The sequence below is a fragment of the Pholcus phalangioides genome, unplaced genomic scaffold (assembly GCF_987345545.1).
Source record: "Pholcus phalangioides strain wild (caught in Gottingen) unplaced genomic scaffold, Ppha-v1.0 ptg000005l_1, whole genome shotgun sequence".
Lineage (NCBI taxonomy): Eukaryota > Metazoa > Arthropoda > Arachnida > Araneae > Pholcidae > Pholcus > Pholcus phalangioides.
This window is the reverse complement of record NW_028301598.1, coordinates 9385427-9399854: the sequence shown is the minus strand read 5'-3', so window position 1 is coordinate 9399854 and position 14428 is coordinate 9385427. Positions and strand designations below refer to the sequence as shown.

The 14428-nt window shown below is 37.6% G+C and overlaps 1 protein-coding gene across 1 annotated transcript in view; it reads right to left on the bottom strand.

Annotated features, from left to right (window-relative positions):
- psidin (phagocyte signaling impaired) overlaps window positions 1-14428 on the bottom strand; it is a 134943-nt gene that overhangs the window by 41374 nt on the left and 79141 nt on the right. Inside the window, exon 19 of the mRNA XM_089232282.1 lies at window positions 2087-2139. Within this exon, the coding sequence (XP_089088408.1) occupies window positions 2087-2139 (53 nt within the window). The remainder of the gene's footprint in view (window positions 1-2086; window positions 2140-14428) is intronic.

Below are 14428 nucleotides of genomic sequence, written 5' to 3'. Positions count from 1 at the left end.
TTGTTTTGGCAAATTTTTTTTTACAAATGGGTTTGATAAAAATTTCTAAAATGTAGGTCATAGATATGTACAAATTATTTGTGTATAGTTGTAGATAACTAATTCATCAATAAAGAGGATAAAGGAAAATTGGATGGTCAAAATAGGATGAAAAAATATGAGTCTTATTCAAATAGGAAGTATGGTCACTTTTCTCATATTTCTGCATACTCCAGGTACTACTGCAGTCAAACCTCTCTTTCTCGGAAAACTCTATATTTCAAAAAATTCAAAAATTCTTGCATTTACTGTACTAAATCAACACAGTTTTACCTCTTTGCCTTAAAGTAATTTTGGAAAATTCTCCATCTCAAAGGCCAAGTTCAATGACAGTAAAACGAAAACACAGGAATTCTATTTTTTGCACAAATCTGGCTTTTCTCCAGAGGTGTACTACTACAACTACTACTAAACCACACATGCACCTCATCCATATTCCTCTGCGGAACTTCTAACGAATTGGTGCATGTCTGTGTTGTGAACTTAACATGAAACATGTTTCTTGTAATGCTTGTTATAATGCTGACATCTGCTACCTATTTTTCAAACTATGAGGAGGTATAGGAAATTGATAAGAAAGGATTATTCATATTGCAGCCTATTAGGTTGATGGATTTTGTCAATTACAGGCGGCTACTGTGATTGACGAGGTGGATGCACCTCCTCCTAGAGATGGAAGGCCTCCGCAGTCTGCTTGTGACGTAAGTAAGTAGTCCATTTTCCCTCAGAATATTCAGGGAAAAATTTTTATGCTCGTGCCAGTATCATCGTTGTGAGCAAAAGAAATGATCGGGCTCAGAAGTGGCGATGATTTCTATGCTCCATATCCAATCACTATGCAGTATTTGTGAGTTAATCAGAAAGATTCTGCACCAAAATAAGAAGAAACAAAATAGGATGCTGTGTTTCAAAATGTGGCAAACTTGCTAGGTAGTCCGAATGACGTTTATGGCAAACAGTGCAGAGGCCTTCTATCTCTAGGAGGTGCTGGTGGATGCCTCCTTCAGAACGACAAAAAGTCAGCCAACAAATAATTCAAAATTGCTTCATGAAAGCTGCGGGTTTGGAACCAATCATCTCAATGATGAAGGATCAGATTAGGTGGCTCATTCCCAAAACTTTGGGGCATTACTAAAACACACTTGAAGCTGGAAATTTCATTCGTTTTTTAATTTTGTGGAAATGGACCAAACTCTCTACAAACTTGCAACACCTTCACTAAAACGATTGGTGAATGTATGGTCGACTCGGGTATCAAAAATACAGTAGATGATGATTCAGAGGAACTAGAAAAATTAAGTGAAAACTGACGAACATTCTGCAAAAACACATCATTTTCTGGAGCAAACTGAGAAGATGAGGCCCAAAATATTTGCAGCTCCTACTAGTATAGATCAGATTTTGAAAGCTCAAAGAGCAAAAAATATGCATCAATCTAAGCTTACAAATTATTTTAAATGAGGTATGTAAGTTGAATTGAAAAAAAAAGTGAATATATTTTAGTGTATTTGCATACAGCGTGATTGAACATTGTGTAATTGATCACGTAACCAATATTTTCATTAGTACGTAGTAAAATATAGTACGGTTTTTTTAGTTTTTTATTAATCAATTTTTTGCCATTTTTGATTATTTTCCCTACCAGAAAAGCTCTATTTTTCAAAAACTCTCTACCTTGAAATTCTTTCCCTTCCCATCAGTTTTGAGATAGAGACGTTTGATTGCATATCAATCAGATATTGTTATCAAAAACCTTGAGTCTCAGATAGACCACAATAAGTGGTGTGTGTGCTGTATTTAAGTAGTGTGCTCAAACACTTTGCCTCATATATCACAAAAACATTTCAGCAGGAAAAAACAATTATGAAAATCAAAAAGCTATATACAGATTTATCATGCAGAAAACCCAAACTTTCAGATTATAAAATATGAAAATCTGATGAACTCAAGCTTGTTTTTTTTTACTTCAGACATCTTTAGAAAATGAAATTTAAATCAAAATTTATAAGAAAAATGAATCAAATTATCATATTTTCAAAGAAAATACCATTTTCTGGGTCTATTTCCATTCCTGCAATAGACTTTTCCATATCATGCACACTGTGGAGAAAAAAAAAATTTTCTTTTTAAAAAAAAATGGTTTTAATATGCTGTATGATAAGCATAATGCATTTGTACTTAGTTAATACAAAAAGCAAAAAATTTCTAGCATTAGCCCCCTATTGTTATACAGTTGAATCCTGTTTTAACGAATACCGTAATAGCAAAAATCTTGTTTTAACAAACACTTTTCTAATCTCCCAAATAAGTTATCATAGAAACAATGCAAAAACCTGGAATTCCTTTATAACGAAATTTCGTTATAATGAAGTGATTCCTCCGCTCTCTTGGAGTTTGTTATAATAGGATTCGACTGTACACATGAAAGAACAAATATGATACAAAAAATGCAGTGGAATGAGAAACATGAATATCTACATATACGGTAATCTTTTTCTTACTGGATTTACAATAGACTATTACATCTAGTTCAAAATTAATTTCAATACCCTCCTTCCTATTATGAAGAATATGTGTTGAGCACAGGAAGGGCTGTCATCAAGATACGATTCTTGTAGTATCTCACTGAAAACCACAGGGCTTATTTAACAGATAATAACTGTCTAGCTTCCTCTGAACAGACACTGTCTCTCTCCATGCCAGGGTTGGCACGGAATTTACTGTTGATGGTTTTTAGTCTTGGTAAAAATATATTTTTCCCACCCAGCAAAAAATTCATGGCTTTTGCCAACTTCAGGGAAAAAATTACTGTTTCTGCTATTATTTTTAAAAAATATATATATTTTTTCCCAAAAAAAAATTGCATAATTCTGATACAATGTTAGGCTATTACAGAACACTAAAATTATTATATTCTTACTAACATACATATTAAAGTATAATATGCTCAATTTTGATCTCTTATTGTTATCAATTTTCTTGCCATAAAGCAGGGCTTGACAAATCCTAGGTGCTAGGATGCCATGGTGACTAAAAAACCTGCATTGGCCCCTCAAAATTTTTTATATGTAATTGTTCAACTGAAGACTATGAGCTACCCAAATTTTAGGATTTCATGATTAAGTTTTAGCAAAGGAAGGAAATATGTATATATATATTTGTAAACATCGGAAAAGGAAAAAACACTATTTAGGAACCATTTCTCTTTAGCAAAAAATTATGCTTAGCTCATAAGCAATTCGGATGGTGCATAATTTTTTTTTTATTTGTCAAGTGCTGCTATATAGTCTCATATTGTTACCATATGCTGCTGAATTAAAAGACAAAAGTATGCATGTCATAAATTGTATCTATTTATAAATCACAGATTTAGATTTATGACTTTTCCACCTGCTGACTATTAGAATTTTGCCTCTCTTCTCCTGTTTCAATTTAATGTTTTTTACCACAAATTACTTAAATTCACCACCCTGCACTACAGATCGCTTAGAGCCCCCTTTTTGTAAATAATGCCTCTGATAAATAGTCATTTAAAAAATAATTGTATGTACTTTTAGTGATAATAAAAAGTAGGAAAAAAACCAAAATATTGATTACATCATTTATCATAAATATTAAATCATAATATCATTATCATAATATTAAAATTGGTTTGTAAAAAAAAATTGGCTCAAGTATTAATCATCAATAGTTTTTATAGTACAGAAATAGTAGGCAATAGCCTTTCTATCTCTATACTAAAAGTAATATACAGTGAAACCTTGATATAGCAATACTCTGCGGACCAAGAAAAATATTGTAGAGGAATTTATCATTGTATAACTGTAACAATTTTTCATTGTACAATAATTTTGTATAATGATTTTCTCTATATCGCTATTATGCTCTGGTCCTGATTCATAGTTAAACCTCTCTTTCTTGAAAACTCTATTTCTCGAAAAATGAAAAAAATCATTGCATTTTCTGTACTAAATCAATGAATCTTCACCTGTCTCAAAATAACTTTCGAAAAACTCTCTATCTCGAAGGCCACGCCCAATTATAGTGAAAAAACACAAAAATTCCTTTTCTGGCTTTTCTCTGGAGTTAAGAGAAACTGGTAAGAAAGAATTATTCATATTATAGCACATTTTGTTGATGGATCTTGTCGATCATAGGTGGATACTGAGATTGACGGAAGGGGAATGCCATGTGTAGATAGCTTGTTCAGCATGGCAAAAAGTGAGCCACCAGATAATTCAAAATTGCTTGAAGAAAGCTATAGGTTTTGAACCAATCATTTCAGTGACTAAGGAATCAGATCTGGCGAACAACTTGAATTTCGATGAATTGTAACGTTACCATTAGACCCCAGCTGAAATAGTCCTTGAATCTAGCCATTTTAATATATATATATGCTCATTTGTTTCTTACCTCTATTTTATTTCGTGGAATTGACCATCTTGCTTACACTTTTGACTGTTGCTAAAAATCATGTTCTAATGTACAATAGTAATTTTTTGCATGCAAATTAGTTCTATTTCAGTTTGTCCTTCTGATTGGTTCTTAGTATAGCACATGCTGGGAACCTTTTTTCTATATGTACCAGCAATGGTAGGATTCCATCTTCTCTTTGAAATAGCTATCTAGTCATTAAAGCATTTCGCTCAGTAGGGCATATGCCCGGTAACCTCTTTACAGTCAGTATGTGTTGAACATCTCCTTGTGTGCTTTGGCATTGATAGAGTCACTTCGTCTCATCGCCTTATGGGTTGACCAGTAGCTTGGCCGAATGTCTCGATATGTTTTTGACATCATCCCGATCACTCCGCCTGTTCTCCAGTGGTTTGACCGGTAGCTTGATCGGAGTTTCTTAGTACAGCCGTATTGATGTCTGTCAAAGTTCTCTTTGTCTTTTTAGTTTATAACCAATCATATTTTTCCATTTTTTCTTTTCTTCGTAAATAACTCTATTTCTCGAAAACTCTCTATCTCGACATTTTTTTCGGTTCAGTCAGTTTCAAGATAGAGAGGTTTGACAGACTCCATTTATAATAACTCCCTTATAACAATGTTTCTCTGCTCTCTTTGGTTATCATTATATAGGCTTTTCACTGTAGTATTTTAAGTTATAAACTGTACAAAATGCAAGTAATTAGAATTTATACATACAAAAAGGTAGCAAAAGAAGAAAAAAATAGGTTTTTACATCATCCTAATTCAAAGTGTGCTGCTGATGAAGACTCAAAACATTGGTCGTGTTACAACAGTTCTGTTTCTACAATTCCTATTTTTCTTTTTTAATTAAGGCTCAAATTTATTTGAATTTTTTTATGATAATTATTATTTAAACAATTATTAATCATTAGTTAACAGAAAAATCATTACTGTGAAACTGCTAATATTTCAGAGATTATTGAGAGAAACTTTCAGAAGTTTGAGGAACGTTTTAGTAGACTAGAGAGCATTGCCCAGATCATTCCCAGAATGCAGTCAGAGATAGCTAACTTGTCAAATGCTATGCGCTCAAATGTGAACTCATCTGGAGCAAACAATTGTGAATTATTGCCAGAGCCTGTTGCTACCGCTTTGTATGCCCAAATATTGACTGATACTTTGAGGGGAAAGGAAAATTTGTCAAATAACAACACGTTTCGGGCAGTCCACCCTCGCTTGAAAGGGGATGATATTAATCAAGTACCACCAAACCGTTTTCAGCGATCCAACGTCGCAACTGGGACTGATCGGCGTAATGAATTCAGAGTGGGAATGTCTACAACGTCGCAGGTGCATGTAGTGCTGACGGTTCGCAGACGTCGGTTGCTGGTGAACAGATTTCCTCCAGAGACATCTATCTCAGACGTACGTTGCATACTGCAGGACACGCAACTCGAGTATGACTACGTTAAGCTGAATACAAGGAACTCAAACAACTATGCATCTTTTGTACTAATCACTGTCGATAGTAATTGGGATTCATTGAGTGATCCATTCCACTGGCCATCTGGTATACACATCAGAGAGTTTTTTGGTATTCCCAGATATCTTCTGGAGGATCCGGCTGGAGATTGTACTATAACGGAAGCATCGGCCGGTCAGAGGGACACCACTAATCAACAATGACTGTGCAGACGACAGTCATCGTCAATTTCTTCAACAAATGAACACGCATCCGATTCTAAATCAAGAGTTACAGGTATATTCATGAAACCCAGGAGTATTGTGAATAAAATTGACGATTTGTGTTGCTGCATTCAGTCCTACGAGGCCGACATTCTGTGTATAGCAGAGACTTGGTTACATCATTCAGTTTTGTCTTCCTTGATATGTCTACCAGGATACAATATTTTCTGATACGACAGAGAAACTACTGAGGGAGGAGGTGTATGTATTATTATTCGAAGCAGCTCGAAACCTAAGCTGGTGAACGTGCATAGTGGAAATCAAGATGTTGAGATAATATCGGTGGATATAAAAAGCGGAAATAGGAAGTGCAGGCTTATTACAGCATACGTTCCACCAAACAGAGCATGTAATTTAGATCGTTGGTGTGAGTTTTGGAGAGAACTAAGGCATTACTGCTCTGTGTGCTTTCCAGTGATTTTGGTCGGGGACTTCAACAAGCGGGAAATTGATTGGATAAAGGGGAGATTCTCATCGGAATTGGAGTCACAGTTCATGTCAATATCAGCAGAACTAGGCCTTGTTCAGTTGGTCGATTTTCCCACGAAAGGGGAAAACTTCTTAGATCTTCTGTTTGCTACCGATCCTTCGGTGGTCTACGACGTATATGCACTTCCATCCTTCTGCAACAGCGATAATCCACCGCACTTGCCGATACACTTCTCATTGCATATTACAACAGGATTAGATTGCCAATCAACAATAAACTATTACAGTGCAGATTATCCACGATTATCAACTATTGTAAAAGATCTACAGAACCAAGTACTGGCTGGAACTATCTCAGCTGCGGATGCTTTGCCAGCTCTATTTCTGCGGTCTCGTGAACATGTTCCCCGTCAAATGAGATTTAGAAAAAAAGATAAGGTTTTACGAATGCTAAACAATAGGAAATTGCATGCTTTTCGTCAATATAGATCAATACCTAGTCAAACCACTAAAGAACAATACAAGGTCATGGCTAGGAACTATGCAAATTACGTCAAAGAGAAAGAGAGTTTACATCTCCTCAACCTCTGTAAAAATCAAGATCGGAACTTTTTCCACCGAGATGTCCGCAGTAGACTTCGTGTATCTCGGGACATACCAATGCTAACTGTGAATGGTACCACGATAACGGAAGATTATGAGAAAGCAAACGTTTTTGCGGACATATTTTCTGGTTCATATAATTTCAGTTGTTCCGGTTACGACCATCATTATCATGGCCTTATGAATGATCATCCCTTCTTTCGTGACATGTTCAACACTCAGACGATAAAAGCCATTATTACTTCTCTTCCTGGTCGATCAACTCCGGGTCCTGACGGAAAACCCAGTTGTTTCTACAAACGTCTTTCAGACCCGATTTCTTCTCTGCTTAGCTCCATCTTCACATCCTTCTATGACTACGGATCTATCCCATGCTCTTGGAAATCTGCAGTTATCAGTCCAATTTATAAGAATAAAGGCTCCAGGGCAGATCCGAATAATTATCGCCTGGTATCGTTAAGCGATATATCCTGCAAAATTTTCGAGAGATGCATAGTCAAACAGTTACTTCCATTTGCCGAAGAGATGGGCTTAATCCCCTCAGTTCAGTTTGGCTTCATTCCTGGCCGCTCCTTACCAGTGCAGCAGTTGATTTGTCATGATATATGGGAGAGTGCTATAGACTCTGGACAAGAGATTGATGTAATTTACATCGATTTCCAAAAGGCATTTGATAAAGTAGACAGATTGCTACTACTGAGGAAGCTAGCTTGCATGGGGGTTCCGGATAAAGTTGTGAGGATAATTCAAGAACTGCTGTCAGACAGAGTTCATCAGGTTCGCGTAGCCAGCGTGATGTCTAGAGAATGTCAGGTGCCAAGCGGAGTCGTCCAGGGATCAGTGTTAGGCCCGATCTTATTTACTTTGTACACTTACGTTATTACTCAGGCTGTGTCACCCATCTCTCTATTGCAATTCGCTGAAGACGTGAAGTTATTCTCTCCAGTGGAAAACACTAGGGGCCTAAGAATTGCATGCCAACAACTTTTCCAGTGGAGTTGTCAGTATAAGCTACTTATTTCATCATCAAAAAGGTGATCAATGCATTTAGGTAGACGCACCGATCCTGAATATTACCAACTAGGTAATGAAACGTTACAGCAATTGGATACATGCGTGGATTTAGGTATTGCAATGAGCCGCATTCTGGATTTCACTGATCATTATCATGGCATAGTCTGCAAAGCTAATAGAATTTCATATATGTTATGTACGGCATACTGCAAGTGTGATGCGCATACGTTGTCATATGCTTTCTGTGTGTACATTAGTCCGACTCTGGAGTTCTGTTCGCAAGTATGGAGCCCTGACAAAATCAAGGACATAAAGCTCCTCAAAAAGCCACAGAGGTCGTTTACTAAACGAATACCTGGCATGAGCGGTCTATCTTATTGCCAGAGACTTCAATTTCTGGGTTTACACTCGCTGGAATGGCGTAGAATCGCTGCAGATCTGAAAATGTGCTACAAACTAGTCCACCAAATTGTTTATCTACCATCGAGAGAGCCTTTCTTTGAGATCATAGACAGGCGAGTTAACCTACGTAGGCATCGCTTCCAAATAAGAATACCAATGGCTAGAAGGAATTGCTTTTTCCACGGATATAGATGCAGTGTAACAAGAATATGGAACAGTCTTCCATCAGAACTTGTATGTGCCTCCTACGCAAGATTTGCTTCCGCTATTGAGGATTTCGACCTGACTCCGTATGCGAAGTGCTTCCCGTTCTGACTATTATTATTCTTTTTTATTTTTTTCCTTCCAGTATAAGAGCATTTCATGCCTTCTGTGGTTATTATTGTAAATAAATAAAAATATTAATTATCAATACTAAGAGGCTAATTGTATGTACAAGATTTTTACCATTTTTACCAAGTCTTGGTAAAAACCAGTTTTTACCGATAAAACCCAACCCTGCTTGATGCTGAAGAAATAATCTCTTGGAAGGGATCAAGCTCTGCCACATTAATTCATTTTTTACAGGGAAAAAGAATACATATGTACTCACAAAAAGTCCAAAAAATTTTTTCTCAGAAACGGAATTGAGCATTTGAGTGCTCATAAAATTGTGAATTTTTTTATAGTTTTTAATTCAATTGGGAATCACTAATGACTTAAGAAATGCTCATATTATGCAAGATCTTAAGTTCAATTATATTAACAGTAGAGACGGGACAAATATTTGGCTGCTATTTAGCCCTTTTGTCGAATATTCAGTTCGGCTGAATAATACTTAAGGTATTCGGCGGAATACCTGTGTAAGTCTAAACACAACAAACTAATTTAAAAATTATATTAATTGGAATTTTTTGCATAAATTAATAATTTATATATATACTGACTATATTTTATTGTGTGGTGCATACCTAAACCTTTCTGTTCAAGAGGCTATGTCAGGGTGAATTTCTAGAATAAGAGTAAAACATGAAACTGAAAATAGAATCCTACTGCAATAAGGTGGAAGGGAGCATGAATTATATACACTTGTTCATTAACTGAAGGATGTATCAAGACAAGAAATTATTGAGCCACTAAAAGGGCATAGAACATCTAGAGTGTAAAAATAAGTCGTACATTTTATGATGCATTAATATGTGTGAGTAAATAATGTTTGACATTTTCTTAATTAGATGTAAAATTGTAGCAAGTGTTGAAAAAAAATTGATTCTGTATGTACAGTGATACCTCACCTATATAATGAATGCCTCTTATAACAAATTTTCTGGCTAACAAAAATTTTTTCGTGACTTTTCTGCTTCAGCTAACAAACAGATTCAGCTGATGATGATTTTCAATGACATGAATGCATGCACTAACATAAAATAGCCTCATAGTGAGCTGAATTTTTGTACCAATTATCAGCAGAATTACTGTCACTAAGGCTGATTAACTCATGTCCACCTCCAGGGTTCATACAAAATTTTCAAAATGAAAAGTAAGGACTTTTTAAGGAGTCATGGCAAACTTCATAACTTACAAGTTTTACAGCAAAAAAAAGGGCGGGGCACATATGCAAATTTATTTTTAATTTGCAAACAAACTTTCCTTCTTCTCAAAAATATAGATGTAGAAGTGGTTCAAAAATTACAAGTTTTGATTTGCTACCCAGCATCATAAGAATTCATAAAATAATCAATCCACATACATGCTTTCTGTCGTCACCAAAGTGTTCTAAAACCTTCAAGTATTAGTCAAAAACATAACTCATAACAGCATTACATAAATTCTAAAAATTCTAAAAGTGATATTCATTCCCCCCTCCAATTATTCAAAATAAAAACCACAGCCGACAAAGATTTTTCTTACAAAATTATTTATATTTGCAGCAACTCTTCAGGGTTCATACAAAATTTTCAAAATGAAAAGTAAGGAGTTTTTAAGGTGTCATGGGGCCACTCCCCCTCTGAAAAAAAAAATTGCATCACTCTAGGCACACACACACACAGTTCCAGTACAACTTCCTAGATAGTAAATTGCCCATAGATGGTAATAGACCTGAGTTGTGCTTGGTTTGAAAGAAAGAAAGCCCCCCCCCCCCTCCCCGGAAATCACTCACTCAAACAATCTGGGAATGTGCGGCGAGCCACTCAATTGAAGTAAGAATTTGCCAGGAGCCACTTGAGGCAGGCCATGTGTTGAGCACATGTATGCTTTAAAATAAGGGGCTGTTCAAGTATTACGTCAGCAAATTTTCAGCAATTTTTGACTCACCCTCTTGTCAGAAAAAGTCAGCAAAACTCTCACCCTCCCCCGTGAGCGCTCTGCCCCCCTTCCTCCTAACGCTTATTGGTGGAATCTGAATTGGGGGGCTTCCCCCCAAATGATCAAAAATTTATTTTTTTAATCCACAAAATATTTTTTAAAAGAATTGTAAAAATATTTTTTACAATTTCAAAACAAAATATCTTTATATGTTATTATAATCAATTTTTGTTAATTTCAATGCTAGTTGAAGGCTAAGAACCCAAAATTGTTCAAGAAATTCATTGCGACCCTACCTCTCTAAGCCCTTGGTAACCCTTGACCCACGGTAAACATTCGGCCTGTGCGGACCAAATGTGGCCCTGCCGTTATGATGTGGCCTGTCCCTAAATCTATTTTTGTAACAATGAACCAAGTGACACATTTACAGATCGCTTAAGTGACTCGTGGCACAATTCCAGACCATTTAAGCGATCTGTGGTACATTAAGCGATCCCTTGAGTGACATGTGACAAAGTTTTAGAGCATTGGTCCTGCCACCAGTGCGGTTCTACATCACTCAAGTTATCCGCGGCACATTCCCAGATTACTTAAGTGATCTGAGGCATAATCACGGATCACTTATATGACGCGCAGCACAGCTCCAGAGCATTTGGATCCGCTAAGTATTTGAAGATCACTAGAGTGGCTCTGTAGGGGACTCAATAGGGAGAATGTTAGTTCAGGTGTCCACAAACTAGTGAAAAGTTTTACTTGTTTTTCGCGCACCGAGTAAGACACCATTAAGAATATTTCATATTTTTTATAAAGGGTGGTTGATGACGTAAGAATCATCCACCCCCCCCCCCCCCTCCACGTCATCAAGTCAGCAAATCGAAAATCCCCCATCCATGCTGACATAATACTTGTATGACCCCTAACATAAAGATACCCGAAAGTTATTTTCTGAAGGTTAAAAAAAGTGGGTTCAGCTGTAGCGGCTGATCGGCTCCCCCCCCCTCCTCCTGTAAAACCAGACGTGGCTCGGGCTGTCACCTTTAAAAGCCGGGTTTTACTAGCAGGTTTTCTATGCCGCGCGCAACGTGAATCACCCAGCGTGACACGGCGTCTATTCATCAATATGAAAAGCAGTACGACTGTTTTCCTACAGAGCGCAATACGGCTCACGACAGCGCTTTACGTCGGGCGTGATTGGCAGACTGCTTCTGGAGGAGTTAAGCGTCGTGTGCCGCACGTTTCAGCAATCTTCCTTTCATTTTCGTGTTGTGTCTCTTCCCTTTAAACTGGAGCATGCAGCCGATAGAGTAGATGACGCCAGGGTCATATACTATATAGCCGCCCTGAGCCGATGCGCCACGCTAGGAAAACACAAATACGTAATGTCATTATGTAACTCATTTCTGCCGACACAAAATGATCCAGTTAGGTTCACGCGGCGCAAAAACCTACTCCTAGGAAAACCTGGCTTCAGGGATGAACGCTCGTTACGGGATCCCAGGAGAGATAAACCCATTGTCTCTCATAGAATCTCTTGTGTGTGGATAGAGCCTGTTCCTCTTTCTTTTTTTTTTTGCCTTTTTATTTACGGCAACCAATCTGTGAAACAGATTCGCTTTCCCCACTGGACTTCAGTTTTTAGCACTTTAAGGCGCGGCGGCGAAAAGATACGCTTGTCGTCATCCCTTACTCCAGTGGAACTGAAATTTTTTTTCCTTTCTTCCTTTTCAGTAGCGAGTTGTAATGTGAATAAAACACATTAAAAAAAAAGCGGAAAGCAGTGACATTTTACGGTTTCTCTGAATTTTCGTAGTGAGATATTGGCTGTAAGCAAATGGGAAGGAGGGATAAAATAGGAATAGTAGGAGAGAATTGCAGTAAAAAAAAAGACGATTGCGGCGAAAGTGAGAAAATAGTAGGAAAAATAGGAAAGCTGCGAGGTCTGCACTCAGTATACTGCGTTATATAAGAGGTTCGAGACATCGTTTCGCCGCATAAGTAAAAACTTAAAAAAAACGTTCTCACCACTGGGCATGGGGGAATTTTCGGCTACTGGTTCAGCGGAGTGATATCGTTCTACAGACCATCGATTTCCAACGCTGACCAGTTTGCGACACAGGCAGGAAAACACGTCAAAACTAGCGATTTGATAAAAAATCATATTTTTAGAAGCAAGAGCGTATAATTGTATTAATTTACTAAATACGACAAAATCGTAACAGTTGGCAAGTATGCACAACCATTAGATGTTCCAATCCCATCCCCTGCTTTCACATTTCCTATTACAAAGGGAGAGAGCGTTTTTTTTTTTCTCCTTTCTTCCTCTTTATATTCGGGGGAAGCTTCCTCTTATTTTTCTAGGCAATGCTATTCATCACCATGGGGAATGCCTATTCTAAGAAAGATCATCCCTTCAGAGGAAAAAAACAGGACTTTTTCAGGCGTGGCTGCAAACAGTAAGGATTTATAAGGGCCCTTCCAGAGGGAAATGAAAATTTAAGAGTTTTTAAGGAGTTTGTAAGGATGAGCGAACCCTGACCTCAGAATATTTTTTTCGAGCATTCGTTCTTTCAGTGCAAGACTCTTAGCATTAAGCTCAACAGTCTGGGAGCAACAATTCACCGCCAAAAAATTCACCGCCATGCAATTCACCGCTAGGAAAATTCACAGACCAACAATTCACCGCCATGCAATTCACGGCTAGGAAAATTCACAGACCAACAATTCACCGCCATGCAATTCACCGCTAGGAAAATTCACAGGCTAGCAATTCACTGACAACAGTTCAATGTGAGTCAGTTAGCGAGGGAGTGAGCGATTGAGTTACTGAGTGACTGAGTGACCCAGTGAGCAACTGAGTGAGTGACTGACCCAGTGAGTGAGTGAGTGAGTAAGTGATTGACCGAGTCAGTGATTGAGCGAGTGACAGAGTCAGTGATTGATCCAGTGACCGAGTCAGTGATTGAGTGACCGAGTGAGGGAGTGACCGAGTGAGGGAGTGACCCAGTGAGTGAGTGACCGAGTAAGTAAGTGATTGAGTGATCGAGTCAGTGACTAAGTGACCGAGTCAGTGATTGAGTGACCGAGTGAGGGAGTGACCCAGTGAGTGAGTGACCGAGTAAGTAAGTGATTGATCGAGTCAGTGATTGAGCGAGCGAGTAAATTGGTTAGTGAGTGAGGGAGTGAGTGAATTGGTTAGTTAGTTAGTTTTTAACCTACTAGTGTCACAAATGATTAAAAAATCCGATTGTTCTGAAAACGTATTTATGATGAAGTGTAGATTTGAAGACACTTGGATCGGGCGTTCTCTTCGTCATGGTGGTCGTCGTCAGCCGCGCTTTGACATCGACATTTGGAACTGCTTTCAAGGAATGCGTAACGATTTCCCTAATACCAACAATTCTATAGAAGGATGGCATCGAGCGTTCCAACAGCAATTATCTGCTCACCACCCAGATATATGGAAGTTCATCGGTGCCATAAAAAGAACAGAGTT